General features: G+C 42.2%; 1 protein-coding gene across 2 annotated transcripts in view; it reads left to right on the plus strand.

Moving 5' to 3' along the window:
* Positions 1-24,438, plus strand: part of LOC116383219 (CUB and sushi domain-containing protein 1) — a 280,770-nt gene that overhangs the window by 192,615 nt on the left and 63,717 nt on the right. For both annotated transcript variants that reach the window (XM_031846879.1, XM_031846880.1), the window contains exons 32-44: positions 1,909-2,025; positions 2,125-2,238; positions 3,850-3,945; positions 4,117-4,320; positions 5,715-5,839; positions 5,937-6,033; positions 6,969-7,073; positions 10,220-10,338; positions 10,655-10,724; positions 12,383-12,499; positions 12,853-13,062; positions 16,449-16,637; positions 17,122-17,299. In XM_031846879.1, the coding sequence (XP_031702739.1) occupies positions 1,909-2,025; positions 2,125-2,238; positions 3,850-3,945; positions 4,117-4,320; positions 5,715-5,839; positions 5,937-6,033; positions 6,969-7,073; positions 10,220-10,338; positions 10,655-10,724; positions 12,383-12,499; positions 12,853-13,062; positions 16,449-16,637; positions 17,122-17,299 (1,741 nt within the window). The remainder of the gene's footprint in view (positions 1-1,908; positions 2,026-2,124; positions 2,239-3,849; positions 3,946-4,116; positions 4,321-5,714; positions 5,840-5,936; positions 6,034-6,968; positions 7,074-10,219; positions 10,339-10,654; positions 10,725-12,382; positions 12,500-12,852; positions 13,063-16,448; positions 16,638-17,121; positions 17,300-24,438) is intronic.

Here is a 24,438-nt window from a genome sequence, read left to right on the forward strand (position 1 = left end):
TATTGACATTCTTGTATTTGTATTTTGTATCCCACAAGCTAGATTTAAGTGAAACAATGACAATTATGTTAAAGTGCTGACCTTCAGCTTTAAGGGTATTTAAGGGTGTTGAGATCTATACCGAGTGATCACGGGTGCCTTTACAGTCCTTCAGTTTTAGGATATTGTAGCAGTACAATGATCCTAAATTACAGACAAGACAACCAAAGATGCAGAGATAAGTATCAGTATCAATCATACCATGTGTATGCTTATATCTGTGAGCGTAAGTCTTCAGTACCTCACTTATGTATTTATTTTGGCAAATTTAAGGGAGTTTAAGTGAGAGCCATGCTCTCTTTTTCAGAAAGGCCATGATCACAGTCAAACAGTCACACCTGGAAGCTGCCCGGCACAGTCACTGTCTGACCTGTTGGCTGGCTGGGGGTGAAGGGCTTTGCTCAGTGATAGTTACAAGGGAGGGGTAAATGTCTCTATTTCACTTTCTCCACCCAGATATATCCTACCGGTCAGGGAATCACATGAAAAATGTGTATATGGTGATTTAAAATGTAACTCTTCTTCATTCTTTAAAGTTGTACAAAATGTTTTGCTGCCTAAAGTTTTAAGTTTAGAAATTGCTGCAATCCCTATAACGTTAATCTGATGTGAACGTAAACACCCTCAAATATAAACTGAATCTCAGCACTTTAACTTCATAGTCATTATTTCATTACAAAGTCAATATGCTGAAGTACTTTCTGTATATGTCCATTCTCTCTCTATCGTTTCACACTATACAGGGTTTGGATGGGTTCCCAGCATGCACTGGGCGAGAGGGAGTATACCTCTTAGACAGGTTGCCAGTCTCTCATGGGGCGAACACATATAGATAGACAATCATTCTTGTCAATGGACTTTTTTTTCCAGTTTTCCAATTCATCATCATCAATTTTTTTTTCCTGTGAAATTAAGGCTAGACACTAGTGCAGAAAAACACAGATCAATTTGTGCTTGCAGTCTGTGTGGTATTAGCATAAGACTAAAAGGCATGAGACTATTACTCATTACATGTAGATTTCAAATGGTGCAGATTAGAGTTGTTGTTATTTTCTGAGAGCAGTAAGGTCACGAGATAATAAGACTAAAAATATTTACTTGAGCTGCATCCAAGAAACATTTGAGCATGCATCATTCCGAAAATTGAAGTCATAATCTTACTTTATTGGGAAGGATTCGTAAAATGTAGTCATTAATTCAATACAAGGAATCTGAAAGTATGCTTTTTAAAAACAAAAAAATTGCCAGTGGAGTATGTGAAGCAGTATTTGTATCGTTCTGATACAAAACCACTTGATTGGATATCTGAAAAATAATTATTTAATAGTAATTATTAACAAACATTCCTTAAAACATTGATAAGATGCTTTGTTAGTACTGTTACTCATTGTTATGAGTTGTATTGCTGTGTCTGAACATCTTCAAGTTGCTGTGTTTACGCTTTGTGTGCTGAGATTTCTATAGAATATATTGTGGGTTAATTAAGTTCTCTCTCTTCCCATTGAAACCTTCTATAATTACATCTGCCCAAAGTGCAGTGCAAAGTGAATTATTTCTCACATATGGCTCTGGCAAATATGTGAACATGAAGTGCAGGATATATAATCCTGCCATTTACACAGTCCTTCCCAAATTGCATGAGCATAAAGAAGAGAGGGCTGAATTCACAGAAGATGCTCATTGGTAAACAGGCAGAGTGCATTTCCAGACTGGTCAATCTGTTTGATGAATGACATGCATGTCATTAAGCACAGAGTGTGTCTGAAGTTGCAAAAGGGTTCAGTCTCTCATTTTGTAAAATATGCACTGTTCAAAACAAGAAAATAGTACCTACAAATAATGAAATTCCCTTTCTCTGTGTTTCTATAGCTCCATGCGGAGGACAGTACAGTGGATCGGAAGGAGTTGTTTTGTCTCCAAACTATCCTCTAAACTACACTACAAGACAAACCTGCTCCTACTACATCACTGTGTCCACACAGTTTGGTAAATCCATAAATGATCACACCATACATTCTCACAATGGATTTGTAATTGAATCACCAACTACTTTTTTTTGTCTTCTTCCCTTGTCATATTTTTCAGTGGTATTTGGTCAGTTTGCTGTTTTCCAGACAGCAATGAATGACTCTGTGGAGCTGTTTGATGGAGCCAATGAGAAAGCTCGATTGCTCAGCTCCCTGGCTGGGTCACATTCAGGTGAGACTCCTATTAGCTGATTTTTGTGTCGAACACAGCTGAAAGAATGCTATTAGGTCACGCTGCCATAAAAGTAATGGTTGCATTCTTTATTTATGTGAGGTAGAATAATACTATATTTTTAAAAAGCTGCTGTTCAGTTGTAAGGTTGTAACACTTTTTTTGTGCTCCTTAGCACATCTCTGAAAGAGAAAAATAATAAACATTTTTGTAAGAAAGCAGCACTTGGGGGCTGTATAACACAGCACCAGTGGTCGTTATCGCAATTTATTTGACAGTGATGTAGTTGGTGAAAATCCATTATGGGTTATCTTTACAAGAAGAAATCAGTAGTGGAAAGCGTCCAACTGGGGCACTACAATATAAAGTAGCACTGAAACTCCTTAACACAATCCTCCCTGGTTCCCTTATCCTCCAAGTTTGAGTGATCTCAGCTTGGCAACATTTTGAGTCACTGCACAGCATGAATCAAGATTCAGAGATGAGGCAAAATCTCTATAGATGACACAAAGAATGAAATGGGAAGAAATATTGATAACTTAGTTGTTGGCAAAATGTGCTCTCATTACCTCAGAGTTGCGTGTTCTTCTGTTGTGTGTCATGACCAGGGGGCATGCTGCAGGGGAATCCCACTGGAATTGACATTTTGTTTCTTCCTGTAGAAATAATGGCTTTTAAAATGTTTTCTTTGTAATATGTAATCAGTTGTGTGCTTGTCGAATTATGAGCTGTTGAAAAAGGGCAGCAACCGCCATTACATTTATGTGGTACGGTCGAGTTTGATGATAAACACATCAATCAAAAGAGAGAAAAAACAAAGATATCTAGATAGATTCCCAAGAGCATTTCTTTCTATTTTCACACATCTTTCTTTTGTTATGCTCTTTCCTTCATGGAGTGGATCAGTGAGCTTATTTCAACATAATATTAACAAGGAGGATTTGACAGTCTTTGTTTGGCTAAATGTAGCTGCACATTATGCAAATGATTTCCTTCCAACTACTATCCATCTAAGTTAGTTTAAAGGAAAGAGGCCAGCTCATGTCATGTAGAATGGGTGGCTTATTCCTTAAAGTTAATTTAGGTTGGAAATTCCCCTTTTGGCTAAAACTGGCAGCAAAGAATGAAACACACCAGGCTTTACAAAATAATGTTAGCCGCATCATTACCCTATCACACACGCACACATACACGCGCGTGCACTTAGGCAAACAGCTTTGTAGCACATTGTTCCAGCTAACTGACTGATTATCCTGACACACACACATATTAACACACACACACACACGCACACCAAACGTACACATACACACACATCCCAACGCAGCTAATGATGGTTCTAAATGTCAGCCACACCAGACCATGTTTTTTCTCGTTTATCATTGTTACTTTGTTTGTTTGTGTATGTGTGTGTGCATATAAATCTCTGTGTGTATGAGCCTGTGAGGTGGTGTGTGTGTCTTTTTTCTTGCATTCTTATTCTTGTAAGGACCACATTTTAGCAGAGAAAGGGGAGAAACCTCTACTTGAATGTGAAGCAGTACTGTTTAATTTATGGTTTTGACTGTCTGTGAAATTAACATTAATTTTGTGTTTAATTGTTTGTCCCAGGAGAGACATTGCCATTGGCAACTTCCAATCAGATCATGCTGCGGTTCAATGCTAAGAGTGGCCAATCAGCTAGAGGCTTTCACTTTGTCTACCAAGGTAACTCTCAATCTGTTTGTCTTTTTCTCTCACATACATACACTCACACACAGTAAGTTGCATTGAACTTCAACTTCAACGTGAAAGTGAAACTCTCTCTACTGATAACTATATTTCTAATATGCATCCTCTTCTTCTTCTCATTTTATTCAATTACCACCATCATTGTAGCTGTGCCTCGCACCAGTGAAAGTCAGTGCAGTTCAGTGCCAGAGCCGCGGTACGGCAGGCGGATCGGTTCAGAGTTCTCAGCTGGCTCTGTGGTCCGGTTCGAGTGCAGTCCTGGGTATCTACTGAAAGGATCTAGTGCTATTTGGTGCCAGGCCGTGCCAGGTGCCCTCGCACAGTGGAATGCAACAACACCAGCCTGTATAGGTAAGGCTGACTGAGCCTAAAATTAATATAGCATGTACAAGCATCAGGGTAGGAAATTTACATATTTTTTTGGGGGCAACTTTTGCCCCCACTGAATGAAATCCAGGGGCATTTTCAAAAAATTGGGGGCACTTTTTGAAACTTGTGAAATAACATTTAACCTTTGTTCAAAATAATAAATATACTTATTTAGGCTTACAGTATATGAGCAATTGTCATCAAATGGCAATAATAATACTATTAGGCAGTAGTCTACAGATTCAAAGTGTTTTGTTAGAAACAAACGTAAATCAGACAATCATTTTCAATTGTATTCTTATTTTTTTGTGGTTATTTATTGTTATTATTAAATGTTTTAAACAACTATTAACAATTATTAAGTCAACGATGCCTTGATTACATATACTTCAGTCATTGTATGGAATTATTGAGGAAAAATATTTTTGTAGCACCTCAAATATTGTGATATTACCCATTTTTGTCCTGAACATATGCATTAGTCATTGTGTGGAACTTTTGAGAAAAACATTTTGATAGCACCTTAAAAATTTTAAAAATGTGCCATTTGAAGGTACAAATTCAGTTCTTACTGAACTGAGTTTTTACTTGGTAAATCTTAATTGACTGTCAGTCAGGTATTATTCATTTCCAGCAACCCTCAAATCAAAGAATAAAGACACTTTACGCACAATTTAGGTGTAGTTTCCCTTTAACTCACGAGCTGCAGGTAGCATGTTTTATACTTAATGTGAATATAATTCATTTAATCTAATTTCCATTATGCAATATGTATACTTTGTTGGCATCTTATTCTGAAAACCGGATGTTTGTCTGAAGAAACCGGATGCTGTCTCACGTTAATCTTTCCATTAACTTTCAAAGCCCTTCGCTCGCTCCCGATCTGCGCCGTTTGAATGAGTTTACCGTGAATTTCAGGATATAGGCGCACTAACATGTAAGTGTCTGCTGAGTTGACCGCAGTCTCGCAGTCACAGGTCTGATTAAGAAGCGCTCCATTTTTTTATTCGTTTAGAAAGTTCGGGGGCATTTTTTGCCCCTCTCCTAGTGATATCAGGGGCAAAATGATATTTCTTAGGGGCAGTTTTGCCCTTTGCCCTCGTGTATTTCCGACGCTGACCAGCATATAAAGTAAGAAATCAGTCCTTTCTGTGAATCATCCAGTACTGGGATCTTGACATGGATTCTAACAAACTAAATGTATGCCTGTGTGAAATCTCTCTCTGCTGAGAGCCGGCCTTTTGCAAACAGCTTCAGCTGTCACCTCAGTTTATACAAATAATGTTTATCATATTTTCCCTCTTTGGCTCCCTGTAGTGTAGCTGTTTAGTTAATACACTTTGCCAATAAATTCATATTTTATGTCTCCATTCTAGTTCCCTGCAGTGGCAATTTGACTGAACGACGCGGTACAATATTGTCTCCTAGCTATCCTGAACCCTACCCAAACAGTCTCAACTGTCTGTGGAGGATCCATGTCAGTGAAGGGGCTGGGATACAGGTACAGATATATACACACTTGTAAATAAATATGGAATATAGAAGACGCACATCAACTTAAGAGTTTGTTATGTTCATTTATTTTCATTGTTATCTAGATTCAAGTGATGACGTTTGCTACTGAGCACAACTGGGACTCTCTGGAGATCTACGATGGAGGAGACATGACAGCTCCTAAATTAGGGTCATTTTCTGGTATGACAATATGCTCAAACACACACACACACTCACACTCAAACACACAAACTTGTGCCCAAACACTCATGCACACAAACACTCCAGAGATCTCTGATGGATGAGATATGACAATTCCTAATCTATAGATACACACACACACACACACACACACACACACACGTATAGACTGACAGACACACACACACACACAAGATCTATGATGAATACGATATGTAAGTCTTAAACTATAGATACACACACATACAGTACACACTCGAGATGTATGATGGATGAGTTGTAATACCAGATATATATCTTAAATATAATAAATGTCAGAAAAGACTTAGAATTCATCCAATTTCCAGGTAGTCGGTAAAAGGAAGAGAAAAAAGGAGGAAGGGAGGGAAGGGAAGAGTTTCACTGCAAGGGTGAGTGAAGGATGGAAGAAAATAGGAGAGGAAGAAGACAGGGAGGGATAAATAATGATCTAACCTTTTACGATTTCCCAGCGGAGTTTCCCCTGTGACCTGCCCCAAGCACATGCTTGTCACACACTTATCACACATAAAACATGCTGCCCATAGGGCAACACATGCACACACCTCCACAAGTTACTGTGCCCTTCTCAAGAAAGCACACCAGGGAGCTGCCCACTATAACCACAGTGATGGCCTCTGAGCAGCTTCTGGGACAGATGAGGGTTGCTTCACATTAGGACAACAAAATGCTGGCTGTCCATGGAGGGCCAGGGGTCATTCACCTTCTCTACACATAATCTCCCTGCTGGTCTTGGGATTTAAACAATACTTATGGTCAAAATCTTTTTTTTTTTGTTAAAAAAGCATCAGCATCTATTTTTACATAATTTCTCCATTTATGCCCATTGTCGTGTCACACACACGTGTATGCTATGTTTTTATATTCGGTCTCATGTTTATCTCTGTCTTTTACAGGAACAACTGCTCCTGCCCTCCTCAACTCAACATCCAATCAGCTCCTCCTGCACTTTCAGAGTGACATCAGTGTGGTGGCAGCAGGTTTTCACCTAGAATACAAGAGTGAGTTAAAGCTTAGATTTATAGCCGGATAGACAGACAGACAGACAGATATAAATGGTAGATTGAGTGTATGCTGCTGAGGAGGAACAACTAAGTAGTGAATATTGGGTGCCTTCTCTCCAGAATCCACAAACGCTCACAAACCCGCTGACACACTTGATCACAAACACACATCGCTGCAGCCCAAACTCCAACATGAAATAACACGAGTCAGTGACCTGAACTGGTACTGCCCGAAAGCATGCAGACACTGACTCAAAATTGGAGCACACACACACAGAACACACACCTAGAGTGAAACACATAGACTCAGACACGTACATACACATACACAAGTGCTTTTGCTTGTGTCATACATGCACATAAGTCCAAAAAAAGGCACATACACACACAAATGTGTAGACAGACAACGGTATAGACATGGATATTAACATCAGGCATTTCCACACATACACACCTGTCAGGGCATGGTTGTGCTTTTCAGTCCTTTGTAGTTGTTTTAGCTTAGAATCACTTCCAGATCAATGAACATGTCCCCTTTTGAGAATATGAGAGCATTAGTGTGTGTTTGCACACACATTTCTTTGTGTGTATTGGTGTGTGTGTGGGTGAGTGTGTGTGTAGGTGAGTGCACATATCAACACGCACTAATAATAATGAGAGCCTGGAAGAAAGGTCTCTTTTAGGGACCGTTCATCATGTCTATTTCATTGCGGTCACTCTCATCTTTTAAGTGAGGCTTTTATTACTGGATGTGACAGATCCTTGTGTGACACTTGCATTTGAACTTCCTGTGTGATATCCTAAATAATCATCAGACGAAAATGGTACTCCTTGTGGGCCAAGCCCACAGACTGTATATAAGAAATGGACATAGTCACGGTGATGTCACTCACTGGTCTGTGTACTGAAGTTATGAAGCCTCGAGGCAATTATAACTTTGATTCAGTTCTGGAATTGTATAAAAAGTATTGAGTCATAATTCTCACGATACCTACGTTACCTGAAGGCAACGTGGGTGAGGAAGGTCATCAGCCTTCTCTGTTATGCTGTCACTCAGGATTACACGCCCCTCTCAGTTGATGCCACGCCCCCCACTCCAGATCAAGACTATAAATCTGAAAGTGAAAAAAAGTTTTAAAACCGAAAAAATTTGATCTGAAAATATAAAATCTGCAACTGAAAAATATAAGACCTCAAATATCAAAATATATGAAAGTGAAAAATGAAAATAAATATTTTTTTCAAAACAATTCCAGAACTGAACCAAAACAAAATAAAATAAAAAATACATTGTTGTATTTTTCAAAGTTCAAGACCAAAATATTAACTTTCAGTTTCTATTTTTTTTTCAAATGATCAAAATTATTGGCCTGAATTTGGCTCCATAGACACCAACGTTATTATTTGCAAAATGATAGTTCATGCTCATGCTGTTTCGCTTTGCAAAGACTCGTACAACTCAAAAAAGATTCCTAAAATATTAAATCAATAGACTTTTGTTAATGATTTTCCCTTTATGGTCCTCGAATTCACAATAATTGTCAACTCAATAGCATAGCAACAGTGTAACTTTTTCTGACACATTACGTGTTACACACAGATTTTTACCATACTGTCTGTTTCCACTATGTTTCCTGTAGAAACAGGAACAACACAACCACCCCAGCATATGTTGTGCTGTTAAAAATCCTCCTTGTCATTTTTGTAGTAATGTGGTAGCTTGTACAAGTGGACGCAATCGTCTGCTGAGGACACGTGAATGATTATGGTGATGATGTTTGTCATCGTTAAGCTGACTAAAGGGCCTTTCCTCTAAAGGGTAGAGTAAGACATCTCTCTCCCTTGTCTGTCCTCAAATAAAGCGAAACAGAAGTATAGTAAACCCAGTCAGTAAGACTTAAGTGCTGACACTGTCTAGTTGTAGTCCAGTGGCCCTAGTGGGATGGTTCGCTGTATTGTCAGCATTTTACAGAGCATCACTGCTCTGTCATAACCAGGGAAAAGAGGGAGCAGTTTGCTAGCACACACACAGTGAGAGAGAGATGGTCAGCCAAATGGAATAGTTTCATTGATCAGTTGTCCTGACAGCCTGCTGATGCTCTGCCTAATAACACACTGTGTGTGCATGGGTGTGTGTGTGTCTCCAAGTTACAGTCTCACGCAGCTTTTTCACCTACGTTCGATCTAATAAAAGACCCCCTCATCCCTCGCAGCAGGCACACACTCATGTAACAGTCAGTCATGCACAGTGGGGCTCGGCCACCTGGATGTGTGTGTGTGCGTGTGTGAGTGTGTGAGTGAGTGAGAGAGCTCAGTGGGATCACATCATTTTGCTGGTAGGAAGGTGGATAATGAACCAACAAGACCAGGCACACAAGCAAGCAAGCAAGCAAACACACATACACACACACACACACACACACACACACACACACGTACACACACATTCATGCCTCTCTCTCCCCGTCTTTCACTCTCGATTCCTCTTCCACCCCTGTGTTGCCATGGTAACCGCTCCAGGGCAGTCTCCTGCGGAAGTTTCCAAGTGAAACACAGAAGCAGACTCACACACATGAACACACACATACACCCTGACTGATACTGTGTGATGAAGGGCTGGCTGCTGTCAAACTTATTAAGGATGAGTTTAACCTTTATTGGGTTGGGAATACACAACGAAAGTCATTCCGTTACCTTCACATATTTTTAATACATTTCAGAGGCTGTCATCAACACTGACAACATACAAGCTTTTTTATTGTACTAGCTGTCAACTCATAATTAGGCTCCGGTGTATTAGAAAACATGACATTACGAGTGTTTGTCAACAGCAGTTCTTCATCAGATTCATGTAAATGTTGTCATTTTCATTTGCTGCCATTGTTGTGTAATAATGTATTTATAATTATTTGATTTGGACATAATAAGTTTGATAATGAAGGTCAAGACTGCAATGTGGGATTAGCTGTCTAGAACTTAAAGAAGAGATGATCATATCATAGTTTCTGTATTTTTCCACATCTGGCTTAAGTCATTTGTCCAGAGTCCACTTGAGCCAAGCTATGCTTACATAGAAGACTTAATGATGAAATAAGTAACAGTAATTACATAGTTGATTGTGTTTGTGTTCTGTATGTTTGTAGCTGTTGGTCTTACCACCTGTCAAGAGCCAATGATACCAGCCAATGGTGTTAAAGCAGGTGACAGATATATGGTCAATGAGGTGGTGGCATTCACCTGTGAACCGGGGTACACATCACAGGTAATGAACACAGACACACACCTATAAATAAATGTGTTAATACATACATGTAAATGATGAGATTTGATTTTCAAATATTTAAAAAAAGCAGTAAATATTGTGAGGCTAAATTATGTACGGACACAGTCTTCAGTCATTAACGATAAGCAAGCATGCAGTGAAATGAAATGTCCACATTCGTTAGGTTTTGACTCGTGTTAAATACACTCCAAAATTCTTGTCATGTTCTTAGATGAAGTAAAAATAAAAATTTCCAATCTTAGAAAATGCCAGGATTGCATACTTTCTTTAACTTTCACTTTACTTATATTTTCAGGGCCACTCTCACATTTCCTGCATGCCTGGGACTGTGCGTCGATGGAATTACCCACCTCCTCTTTGCATAGGTAACACGCACACACACACACACACACTCTGCTCTGCTGGCTAAATTATGTTGTGAAAGATCGATCCAATGGGGAAAAAAAATATATCCTTCAGGTGTGAGGTTCACATTGAACTTTTAGATCTGCACAGCACAGTGACAGAAGCGTTTCAGTAGAATAAAGATGAGAGAGGGCCTCCATCTAAAAACAAAATGTCCATTTTGAGGATAAAAAAAAACTTGAAGTCAATTCATTCATTACATGTGTGTGGAATTTCTCAGAGGCACATCGTATAATTCTGTCAAATAGCAATATGTATGTTCCAAGACTAAAGTCAGTTAAAATGGATATTATCTTTTGAAGTAGAAGCTAGATGCATGTCAGTAAAACACAATTTCTACTTTAAAAAGACTTGTTAGTTGCCGAGACAGTGCTATGATGTAATCTGGCAGTTGACAATTACACTTTATCTACTCACAATAACATATTACAGGAATATGAATTCTTCATAAAATAAATAGATAACAGTAACAACTGAATGAGGAAGTGTAGTTCTTGTGATTCAATTTGTATATTTAATGTTATAACCTTGAAATAAGATTTGTGGAAGTAGGCAGGTTCTTACACTAAAGGATCAATACACTTGCTGGATTCAAACATAATTTTGTACCTTGTGCTGAGAGCCAAGGCTTCCTAACTTCTGCAATAGAGTTAAGCGACCTTGATATACATCGATGTGTGTGCTAGGTGAAAACTTGTAGCAGGTCTGGGAAGCCAATTCCAGTTAGACTCAACTTTGACATGTCAGGACTAACTAAACTCAGCCCTGCCACAGACCCCTTCAGTGTGTGTCCAGCATTTCCTATTTCAGTCGGAGACACTTGTGTCAACAAATCATATCCCCTCTTTGTCAATAGAGTGTTGTACCATAATACTGTGCCATAAGATTTAAAATATATGTCTGTCAACAAATTGTTTTATTTTATTTATATATGTTAATTACCCTAATGCACTAACTGAGAATACAAGATACATTGTAATATCAGTTGCCAATTGCATCAAGTCCATAACCCCAAACATCCCTTTTATTTTCTTAATACTGTGATATCAGAAAACATTTTCACACTCAGTGACCACTGTATTTGGTACACCTGTACAATCCAAAAGGTCTATTTCTATGATCCTTGTACTGTTCTTTCTTTTTTGTTTTATTTTTTTTTGACAGAGAGGTGTTAATTCCTGTATATGTTTTAGTATTTAGCTCATAGTTACTGCTGGTGTTGTACAGGCGTGTTTCTAATATTCTTCCCCTCATCGTGTCTGTAGAAAGGGAGGAACAACAAATAAGAAACACCTCTCAATATAATTCAGTCCGACACCACCTTTAACTATGACCTCAGTAACAAAGCTGAACATTATAAAGTTTATAAATGTAGAATTTTTGGCAGAGCTGTTGTACTTTAACGTACTAGAGAGTACAAGTGTACCTATTAAAGTGGCCACTAAGTTTAAATAGTGATACTACAAATCCCACTTTACCCCTGACCCGGTGCTCAAACCCCTATGGTTGCTGCTTGCTTCTTTCTGTTGAAGCCAAGAGGATAACGTGATTATTTTTCCTGTGCATTGCTCATGCGTTGCCTGTTTTAACGATGTTTTTACTCTGCCTGTGTTGTCAGCTCGTTGCGGCGGGGTGTTGTCTGAGATGAGTAGTGTCATCCTCAGTCCAGGTTTCCCTGGTAACTACCCCGGCAACCTGGACTGCACCTGGCAAATCACCCTGCCAACTGGATACGGTAAATATTATGGGATTCCTCAAAAGAATGTGTGACTTTCAGACATTTTTAGAAAAGGATAATAGTAGTTGTATCTTCTGTGCAGGTTATTAAAATATGAAAGTAATAATATACAAGTACCAAATACAAATATGGAGTTGTGTGGAATTATGTAGACTTACTGTACTTGGTCTCTATGCATACAACATCTTTACTGTGTATGCACACTCTGAAAGGAATGTAAAATCTCCACAGATCTGTTAACTTTAAGCCACGTATATGGCATGCAATTAAAGAGCCTATCAGGTATAAAATCTGTAATCTGATATATCGTTATTGTGTATAGTCTATTATAACCTCTATTTTTATTCTAGGAGCCCATATTCAGTTTCAAAACTTCTCTTCTGAAGACAACCATGACTTCCTAGAGGTCAGGGCTGGACCACAGCACAGCTCTGCTCTTATTGGACAGTTTACTGGCTCGCAGATCCCACCACCTTTGCTGAGTACTACCCACCTCACAATCATCCACTTCTACAGTGACCACTCGGAGAACAGGCCCGGGTTCAAACTGACCTATCAGGGTGAGTACACGTGTGATTTTTGACTTTTGACATTTGTTTTTTTTACTGCAGACACAAAAGCTCACAAACCCTGAGGTCTTACTGCAGGCGCATCCATTTGAAAGCAGCACCTCAAGGGACACTGAGAGAACAGACCTGTTTTCAAAATGAGCCTACTGTTTAGTTTGGGAACACAGGAAGGTTGCTTGAATGATTTAGAAAAAAGAAATGGTCTGCTAAAATGTTCTGAATAAATTAACATCCAAACCAAGTTGCCAAATTACGAAGCCTTCACAACTCCAAGAAATGAAGGGTCGGATGGAAAAACGTATCGCTATGAGGTTTTGAGCTTTGATCTGTGGATGAGTCATGCTAAAGACTTAAAAAACCTTGTGGCTTTCCTCTCATCATTAAAAGAGATGGATTGTTAGTAAGCCCCTGTGAGAGACTGGCATCTTGTCCAGCAGGCTTTACTTGTAGCCCTAACTGCTTCACTTCAAAGACACAAGCGATGCACTGTGGGCCTACACTCCAACATAAGTAGAACAATGCTTACGAACTTACACATATGCTAACCCACATTTACATGCATGTAATATTTTTCCCTTTTTTCTCCCAATTTGCAATGACCAAATTCCCTAACACTGCAGCTCTTGTCATTGATAACTTCCACTGTTGGTGCGTGAAGCTTGTTGACATGTTTCGTCATATAAAGTTGCACCAGGTGCTTTTTTTCAATACACACAGAGTTTCATGATACTACCCTCGGCTATGTTGAATAATAGCACTGGTAGCGCTCCAGTCTGGGTGGATGCTTTCACCCCTGCACCACTCGATGACACAAACTCTTTTTTTTACCCAAGGCCATGGAGGTATAGGGTTCACTAGTCTGAATGTCCATCTGCTCATCCGCAAAACCCCAGTGGAATAACTTCCAAAAAATCAATAGAAAGTACCCTCACAGTAATGTTTTGACCCAAACTTTGCTAATAAAATCTTATGGCATGATACCAGTTTTAGTGTATGGCACTGTGACATTGCTTCTTCTTGGTTGTAGTTTCACAGCTGTAAGTACTCCCACTACCACTGTGACAACCCTTGCATTTACCATATTCTCTCTAGTACCATTTTCCCTCCCTGGTATTTCTATATCCTCTCATATTCCTTCCCCTTGATGCTGCTTTCACGTGGGACCTCTACATCTTTCACCACTTATTTTTCTGCTCCTTCTGTACCTCCACAATGTCCAGTTAGTTTTGTCAATATTTGTTTAACGTAGGTATCTAAGAGTCCCATGGGATCTTAGTTCTGAAGTTCTTAAGCATCCTTTGTGGCGTCTCTCATCTGGACTTGGGATGCTTTAACCCAGTGGTTCTCAAACTGTGGGGCGCGACGGTATTGCAGGTGGGGCGCAGGGGGAAATGCAGAATTTTTTTATTTCAAGAACTTTATTCATACAAACTTGAAATTCGCCGTTTTGAATCAAAATATATCATCCACGTGAAACGTGTAGATCCGTAGAGGTTTTTTTTTGGGGGGGGCGGGGGGTCAACTGGCCAACTAGCGTTTCTCAGATTGGAGTGAGATAAGGAGAAAAGGTGATGTCGTGATCTTCACAATAAAACATCTCTGATGTGACATGTCGAGTCTTGGCCAATCAGCGTTCAGATGTGTACAGCATCTTAATTTCCCTCCGTTAAAGTTTAAGTTACGTTATGTTCTGTTACCATTCAGACTTGCTGGGTTAAGTTAACGTCCACTGCATGCGGAACTTTGTCGACTATTAACTTTCGTCATTATCACGATTTAGGAGGAAAAAACGTAACGTGCTGAAACATGCAGCCCCCCCGTGTTCCGGTTCAGTTCACGCGGTCACTCATTAACGTTAAACCAGAACACCGGCACATCTGGTTGCAGGTTGTTTGTTTTAACTCAAAGTAGAATGAGGATGATTTCGTGGTCAGAATAACTTTCATGACCATGATGATGAGGCCCAGATACTGATGAGATGATGAGGTCAGAGAGCTTAATGAAGAGGAGGCTGTCTGTAGCGCAGCTTAACGCAGGGCTGAGCTGTGAGTGGAGCTGGGCCTGGATAAAGGTGGAGCTGGGCCTGGATAAAGGTGGAGGTCTAAACAGACGTGAGTGCAGCTTCCTGCTGTCACAGTATTTTAAATACATTGATAAGGCAGGGTATGCTAAATGCAGCCTCTGCTCCAAGGAGATGAACTACAGGAACAAGGGCTCACATGCCCTCTCATCACACTGTACACACTGTTCACTGTGATGACCACAGCCAGTGTACTAACAGTCCCAACAGTCCCACGTGCAGCTATTATTATTATCACAGCTATTATCACAGCTATTATTTTACTTTTAGAATGCTACATTTTAAAGCTCATATTTAAAATAAAATGCTCCAGCCATATGCTCACACATATCTGCACTCATTTTGTTTTGCACAGGTTGCACGTTATTCTTGTTTTGAAAAGATATGCAGTGTAAAACTCAGTAAAACTCTTTATTGCCAAATATTTGAACTTGTTTTGTTTAGTTTTTCACAGGTTGCAGCTTATTGTTATTATCTTAGAAAGATATTCAGTGCAAAACAGGTTAATTTCAGCCACAATAAGCTATTTTTTGCCAAATATTAGTTATTTTTTGCACAGATTGAACTGTATTTGCATTGTTCTAACAAAGTGATTGCACATTGTGTTTGTTTTTGTCTGATGGAGCAATCTGGTTTACTTGAAAGTGATTGCAATTTTCTTTATTCTATTATTTGAAAAAGCACAGATGGAGGAGTCACACAATGTTGTTATTTCAATAAAAGTTCAACATGGACCATTTTGTTACAATTTTGTTGGGGTGGTGGGGCATGAACATTTTTCTTCCTCCAAAGTGGGGCGTGACAGAAAAAGTTTGAGAACCACTGATTTAACCCATACGGCAAACAGGTGTTCCTGTACACATCCTGCGCCTGGATTGCGTTGTATGCACTTCTCTCCTACATCTTAGATGCTGCATTTGTCAGACAGTCTACATACATGTGCCAGATAACTGTATAGAAGCAGATTATATATTTTTATCTTGCTGCACTTTGGTAGCCTGGTAGCTTCTGTGTGTCATAGATTTTTTTTAATGCTCCTCGAAATCCATTAGTTGTAGACAGAAAAAAAATTGATTTCAACACAAAGAATTGCAATTGTCCTTTTGGCACTCAAGATACAGGTGTGAAAGGCTTCTATGTAAGAAATATCCAACTAAATTATATTTGTTAATCTGAGTATAACTGTATGCCTGCCCATCCTGTTCGCCAAAGATCAGCTTGTTTTATATTCCTGAAACTTAAAAATTAGGTAAATCTGAAATTAAACTGCATTCATTTTTCTTCATCTCTCTTTTAGCCTATCAACTTCAAAACTGCCAGGACCCCTTTCCTTTCCCTAACGGTGACATCATCAACAGTGACTACAGTGCTGGCCAATCAGTAACTTTTCTCTGCTACCCTGGTTATGTTTTGATCGGACACCCAGTACTAACATGCCTTCACGGGACCAACCGGAAGTGGAACCACCCATTCCCACGCTGTGAGGGTAAGAACAACCAATGATTTTTTGATATAAACATATTTTGCTGGGTTAAACGTATTTACCAAGATTGGAATTAAGAATTTACTCTTCTCACATTAGCCAGTTTATGTTGTGTTATAACACATGCATATAATTTCTATCCCAGAACATCCCCGGCCCTCAGGTAACAATGTTAATTTAAAATCTAGACATTTAGAAAATGTTGTTATCCTAATTGAGTTTCAGTAAATTTAATCTCATCTTTCGCCACCATCACAAGCCAGCAGCGTTAGTAGAAAGTAGAAATTCTTGTGTCACTTGGATCATTTACTCTATAAATCAGTAGCACAATAATTGCACTTATTATTACCACTACTACTATTGCTGCTTCTACTTTTACACCTACAAATAATGACAGTGATTATATTCCTCACTGTCTACAGTTCAACAGTTGTTCTTAATCCCTGATCCTTGCAAATAGATAATCTCATAACTCTGCTTTTTACAGCTCCTTGTGGCTATAATGTCACGGCTGAAAACGGGACAATCTATTCACCTCAGTATCCCAATGAATACCCCAACTCCCAAGATTGCAGCTGGCTCATCACAGTTCCACACGGACATGGAGTTTATATAAACTTTACCTTATTGCAGACAGAGCCAGTCACTGATTACATCGCTGTCTGGTAAGTCTGGGTACTCTTACACTTGAATTTACATGCGCACGCACACACCTACTCACACACACACACCCACCTACTCATACACACACACACACACACACACACACACACACACACACACCCACACACCCACCCACTGTATGTAACACACACATGCACACAAATGCATAAGCTTCTTTTCAATGTTGCTCTTTATCCTGGGACTGATTGCATCACTGACAGGTAAGACTTGAATTTACTTATATCCTGTCTCCTCTCTGCACACCAACAAGACGTTGTATCAACTTTTACTTTTTTTCATCTCTTTCTTTCCCTCTCACACACAAATACACACTCTTTCTGTCACACTGACTTATTGGGATATGTTTTATTGATGATATCCTTATTCCTGGTATTGATTGCATTTTTATTTATTCATCTTTCACTTTATAGAAACACAGTCTTGCTCAAACAAAGGCATATATCAATATGTGTCAATTGTTTATGACTGTATCATACAGGGACATAAACAAAACCTCATATGGATCTGTATATGGCATGGTTGATACACAGGGATCACAGCTCCATACACTCCTAATACATACACGCATACTCTGTGCCATGCATACACAGACTCTTCTGCAGTAATAATAGGATTCAGTGTGGAGGGAAAATTGTAATAGGGGGTGTGAGAGTAATGCATTTACAATGGGACCGCTGACCAATTCGATCTAACTCAGTACCATGGCCATACGCAGACCCGGAGAGGGCTCGGGAACTCTGGCAGTAATGATGAGATTCAGTGGGGAGTGGGAAATGTAATGAAAGGAGCGGTGGAGCTGGGTTCACAAATCCAACAGGACTCGCCTGGATCTGACAAGTTTGGGTCAATCCAAGAGAAATTTCTCACCAAGTAGTTTCAGTATGATACAAATAATATAGAGCGGTGAATTTATTATGAAGAAAATTTAAATCAAGTAGGATTTGTGCACTGTCATCATTTGGTGTTGGTTTGGTTTAATACATATTTTGTGTTTGGGTGAGTTTAGTCTTTTGTTATCAGACTTAAAAGTCAAGCTATGAGGGGTGAGTAGTTGAAATGCAGGCTGTGGGAAAGTAATACAATCACACTGTGACTACTTGCTTTCAATCTCACAAGCTACCAGAGCCATGGAGTTATTTTGCAGTTGCAAATTGATTTGGGTGAGTCAAGTGTTTTTGTCACATTTTACGGAGGAACAAAATTCTAAAATCACATTCCTAGATAGATACCAAAATACATCTGTAATGTTAGATTATTGCCTAAATGATTGACAGTTGCACCACTCTATCTCACTATATCCATCTCCAACACATGAATATTTTTGGAAGTGACTGGGGGCCAACACTGAAGGGAGGAGTGCTTTGCTCAGAGCCGGTGGTATAGCATATACCTTCCAGATTTAGAGTGGGTGATCCAAAGGTTATTATCAGCTCACTGGGTCCTGAATAATTATTTAAGATTTAAGATTTAAGTCTTAAGATTTTGATTATTAGATGTATCTATTGTTTCTACAATTAATTACTAATTTCTATATCATAGGATTTACTGGCATAAATATCTGCAAAATTCTCCCAAAAAGGATTTTGTTTTACTCTAAGACAGCTGTACTCTAAAGTTGTTCAACATCCATAGTTACCAGTTGTTGACAGTCAGACCAAAGGTTTTTGTGTCAGTGACTTTGGCCACTTTTCTGTTTGACAGAGATGCACTCACTGCTCATCTGTGCTTTAACAGATTGTGTATTCTATCTTTAAATCCTTGTGGTGTGAGTATTTGGGTTGTTTTGACTTTCCCAGAGAGAAACAAATGTGGAAATTTAGAGCAGTGACAGAGGCACAATGGGTTTACAGTGAATCCAATGGTCTCATTTCTACTTACGTAGATAATAGCCTGTGGCCTTCTGACATTTGTTTCAATGATGTAATACCTTATATCTGCCGTGAACGGTGAAAACACGATAGCTGACATCATCTCGTTGTACTCATAATGTCACGATCAGGCTTTGCCCTGTATGTTCTGCGTCTGTGTTTCTTTCTGTAGCTCCTCACTCACCTAATCAGTTCATTCAGTGCACTAGTGACTGGTTGTTCTCTCGAAAACCGATGTTGAATACACTTATTGTATGTCGCTTTGGATAAAAGCGTCTGCTAAATGTCTGTAATGTCTCTAGAGTTCCGTCCTCCTGACCCCCAGTCTCTAGAGTTCCGTCCTCCTGACCCTCAGTCTCCCCAGTCTGCCAGGCCAGCCGTCCCTCCTCCGGACCCCATCCACCCACCCGGTTGTGGACTCTGACTCTCGGCCTCGGAGGAGTTATAATGTCTATGTCTGTGTTTCTTTCTGTAGCTCCTCACTCACCTAATCGGTTCATTCAGTGCACCTGCCAGTCACACTCGGCTCATTACTCTCACCTGCTCACTCTGCCTCCTTCACTATTTAAACCCCTGCCGCACACACACCCACTGCCAGATCATTGTTTGTTTTCCTACCTACCCGCTCGTTTTGCTCGTCCTGTTCCCAGTCTGCCTGTTCTGCCTTTTCTGCCTTTTCCTGCTGGATTTTCCCCCTCGTCTTTTGTCTTGTCCCTGGATTCCCTGTTTGTTTTTGGTTCATTAAAACCTTTTTTCACTACACCTGACTGTCTGCGTTTGAGTCCTCATCATGCCCCGTGACAGAATGATCTGGCCAAGGATGGACTCAGCAGACCACGGTATGGAGTGTCGTCTCCCCGACTGGTATGAACAGTTCATGGGAACCCGTCTGGCCTTTGGAGAACCTCGAAGTGTCCAGAAGGCAGACCGTGACCTAATGGACATCCCGGTCAAACCTCGAAGGAGACAGAGGCAGAGGAAGGGCCAGACTCCCTCTCCCGCTGGGCCGCAGTTACAGCCGCAGCTGTCGCCTCGGAGCAGCAGCTATCCCCGGACCCGGCCGCCGCCGCCTCGGAGCAGCAGCTATCCCCGGACCCGGCCGCCGCCACCTCGGAGCAGCGGCTACCTCCAGTCCCGGCCGCCGCCGTCTCCGAACAGCAGCGACCTCCAGTCCCGGCCGCCGCCGTCTCCGGACCGCAGCGACCTCCAGTCCCGGCTGCCGCCGTCTCCGGACCGCAGCGGCCTCCAGTCCCGGCCGCCGCCGTTTCCGGACCGCAGCGCCCTCCAGTCCCAGCCGCCGCCTCTGCGCTGCAACGACCTCCGGGCGCTGCTGCCGCTGCCGCCTCCGCGCTGCAACGCCCTCCAGCCCTTTACCCCACTGGGTCATCAGTCTATCCCCCTGAGCCCCAGTCTATGGACTCCGGTTGCCCCGTCTGATCTCCAGCCCCTGGAGACCTGTTCCCGTTCCCCTCCTGGTCCCCAGTCTCTCGAGACCTGTTCCAGTTCCCCTCCTGGTCCCCAGTCTCTCAAGTGCAGTTCCCCTCCTGGTTTCCAGTCTCTCGAGTGCAGTTCCCCTCCTGGTTTCCAGTCTCTCGAGTGCAGTTCCCCTCCTGGTTTCCAGTCTCTCGAGTGCAGTTCCCCTCCTGGTTTCCAGTCTTTCGAGTTCCGTCCCCCTGACCCCCAGTCTTTCGAGTTCCGTCCCCCTGACCCCCAGACTGTTTTCAACTTCTGGAGCAGGAACTGAACTTCTGACTCACCCAGAATCTGATAGGTATTTTATTCTTGCTTTAACTAAGTTGTCTTTATAGCTGTACTTAGGCTTGCCTCGGTGGTGATTAGACTGAGTTTCTGCCTGTCTGAGGAGGTGTGATTTAGTCTCAGCTGCTGAATAGCTTTGCTAATTGCAAGGGAGGAGCCTACACATCTCAAGGATATAGGAAGTCCAGTTTCAGCTTTCAAGCGTCTGGCAAACGAAGGCTAGGGCGAACAAAGGCAACAAGGCGACTTTTTCAAGCCCGACTTCGTCAAGCTAAGACTTCTCGAACGTGTAGTTACCTCATTTTTATTGTTCAAACCATGTGTTTGCATCCGATTTCGGTCCTCTCTTCTGCTCAGTGGTCACGTAGACATTGGGCCACTCCCAGGTGCCGTGACCCCGCTAACCTCATTTATCCTACTCTCTCAGCTCATGTTGAGCAAGTGGTACCGGGGGGGGCTCTGGAATTGCCAGTCGGCAGTGCCGAAAGCTGAGTTTATCTCGGGCTACGCTTCCTTGCTCTCTCTCAGCTTTCTTGCTCTAACTGAGACCTGGATCACGCCAGAAAATACCACCACACCTGCAGCTCTGTCAGAAGTGTACTCTTTCTCTCACACTCCCAGAGCTGCAAGGCAGGGTGGTGGTACTGGCTTGCTAATTTCCCCAAAATGGAAATACACTCTCGTCTCGGTTCCTCAGTTCTCCCCGTCCTCTTTCGAATTTCATGCGGTTACTGTCACTTATCCAGTCAAGCTCACCATTGCTGTTGTGTATCGCCCACCAGGCCATCTTGGTGAGTTCTTGGAAGATCTCGACACATTAGTCTCACACTTCCATGATGATGGCTCCGCACTCATCCTGCTCGGAGACTTTAACATCCAGACTGATAAATTAGAACCGCTTCTTTCCTTCCTCTCCTCTTTTGACCTTTACCCCACCTCTTCTCCTCCTACCCACAAGGCCGGCAACCAGCTGGATCTTATCTTCACTAGACACTGTTCTACTGCTAACCTCTCCGTCACTCCCCTCCAGCTCTCTGACCACTATTTCATGTCTTACTCCCTCTCCTCTCCCCCCGTACTTCCACCTCCTACCCACATGGTTTTTACCCGTAGTCATCTCCGCTCCCTCTCCCCGGCTGATCTTTCATCTTCTGTTACCTCTGCTCTCCCTGACCCTGAAGCCTTCTCTCTCCTATCCCCTGATATTGCTACTGATCTTCTCCTCTCCACCCTTTCCTCTTCTTTGGACAACCTCTGTCCCTTCACCTCCAGGCCTGCACGGCCAACCCCACCTGCCCCATGGCTGTCGGACTCAGTGCGTAATGACAGACGGAGCCTAAGAGAGGCTGAGCGTAAATGGAGAAAAGGCAAACTCCCGGGGGACCTTCTTAACTTCCAAGCTCTTCTTTCCACCACTCTATCTACTGCTAAAGCTGCTTTCTTTCGCTCTAAAATCCTAACCTCTGCTTCCAATCCTAAAAAACTCTTCAAAACTTTCTCTTCACTCCTCCAACCCCCCCCCCCTCCTCCTACTTCCTCCCTTCTCCCTGACGATTTCTCCAACTTCTTTGACAAGAAGGTAAACGATATCAGATCCTCCTTCTCTCAGCCCCCCTATCCACCCTCTCCTTGTCCACCCTCTCCCTCTCTACCATCTCCAGCTCTTCCCCCACAGCTCTCCCTCCCCTCTCCATGCCCCATCTTACCCTATCTTGCTCCCCTCTCCCCTAACGAGGTCCTCAACCATGTTACATGTAACCGCCCCACCACGTGCTCCCTTGACCCGATCCCCTCCCCTCTTCAGTCTATTGCGACTGAACTTCTTCCTTTTCTCACCCACCTCATGAACACATCTCTTGTTTCAGGATGCTTTCCCACGGCTTTCAAGACTGCTAGAGTCACCCCCTTCTGAAGAAACCATCACTTGACCCCTCTGATGTCAAGAACTTCAGACCGGTGGCTCTTCTACCCTTTCTTTCCAAAACACTTGAACGTGCTGTCTTTACTCAACTATCCTCCTATCTCCACCAAAACAACCTCTTGGACCTTCACCAGTCCGGGTTCAAAGTGGGTCACTCGACTGACAGCCCTCCTTGCGGTGACGGAGTCGCTTCACGCAGCGAGATCTAACACTCTCTCCTCTGTCCTGATTCTCCTGGACCTGTCTGTGGCATTTGACACTGTTAACCACCAGATCCTCCTATCCACCCTCGAGGGGATGGGCGTTTCAGGCTCTGCACTCTCCCTGTTTTCATCCTACCTGACAGGTCGATCCTACCAGGTGTCATGGAGGGGCTCTGTGTCGGAACCACGCATGCTGACTACGGGGGTTCCACAAGGCTCAGTCCTGGGCCCCCTTCTCTTCTCGCTCTACACAACATCTCTGGGTTCTGATATTCGCTTGCATGACTTCTCTTACCATTGTTATGCCGATGACACCCAGCTGGTCTTGTCATTTCCCCCCGGGGACACTCAAGTGGAGGCATGCATCGCTGTGTGTTTGGCTGACATCTCGAAGTGGATGACGACACACCACCTCAAGCTCAACCTGGACAAAACCGAGCTACTGTTCCTCCCGGGGAAGGGTTGCCCGCACCGAGACCTGTCCATCACCATTGATGATACCGTGGTGACGCCAACTCGGACTGCGAGAAACCTGGGTGTGAACCAGGATGACCAACTGTCGTTCTCAGCAAACATTGCATCGGTTACACGCTCCTGCAGATTCCTGATGTACAACATCAGGAGGATTCGCCCCTTCCTCACTGATGAGACGGCGTAGGTGCTAATCCAGGCTCTTGTCATCTCCCGCCTGGACTACTGCAACTCACTACTTGCCAGAGCCCCGGCGTCGGCCATCAGACCTCTGGAGCTTGTCCAGAAAGCTGCAGCTCGCCTGGTGTTCAATCGCCCCAAGTTCTCCCACACAACTTGCCTTCTCCGTTCTCTACACTGGCTACCTGTAAGAGCCCGCATCCAATTTAAGACTCTGGTGCTAGCCTACAGGGCAGTGAAAGGAACAGCTCCTTCCTATCTCCAGGCCATGGTCAAGCCCTACACCCCGGCCCGACCACCTCGCTCTGCTACCTCGGGGCGACTGGTTGCCCCGTCGATCAGAGGTCCCTGCGGCCGATCGACCTGGTCACAGCTGTTTTCTGTCCTAGCCCCACAGTGGTGGAATGAACTCCCCACTGATGTCAGGATGGCAGAGACGCTGCCCATCTTTCGGCGCAGGCTGAAAACTCACCTCTTCAAGAAGGCCTACCCTTCCGCTTAGCACTTACTTAGCATCTATTGTATTCATACTAGCTTATTGCACTTATTGTTTTTATATTAGTTTGTGGCACTTATTGCATTCGTTTGTTTCTGCACTGTACGTTGGCTCTGGTTTATGCTCTTAGATGCTTGTTTGAGGAAAGGACATGCACTTATTACTTCTGGTGACTAGTTGTTCTCTCGAAAACCGATGTTGAATACACTTATTGTATGTCGCT

Source organism: Anarrhichthys ocellatus, unplaced genomic scaffold, assembly GCF_004355925.1.
Source record: "Anarrhichthys ocellatus isolate YVR2014 unplaced genomic scaffold, GSC_Weel_1.0 scaffold6, whole genome shotgun sequence".
Taxonomy (NCBI): domain Eukaryota; kingdom Metazoa; phylum Chordata; class Actinopteri; order Perciformes; family Anarhichadidae; genus Anarrhichthys; species Anarrhichthys ocellatus.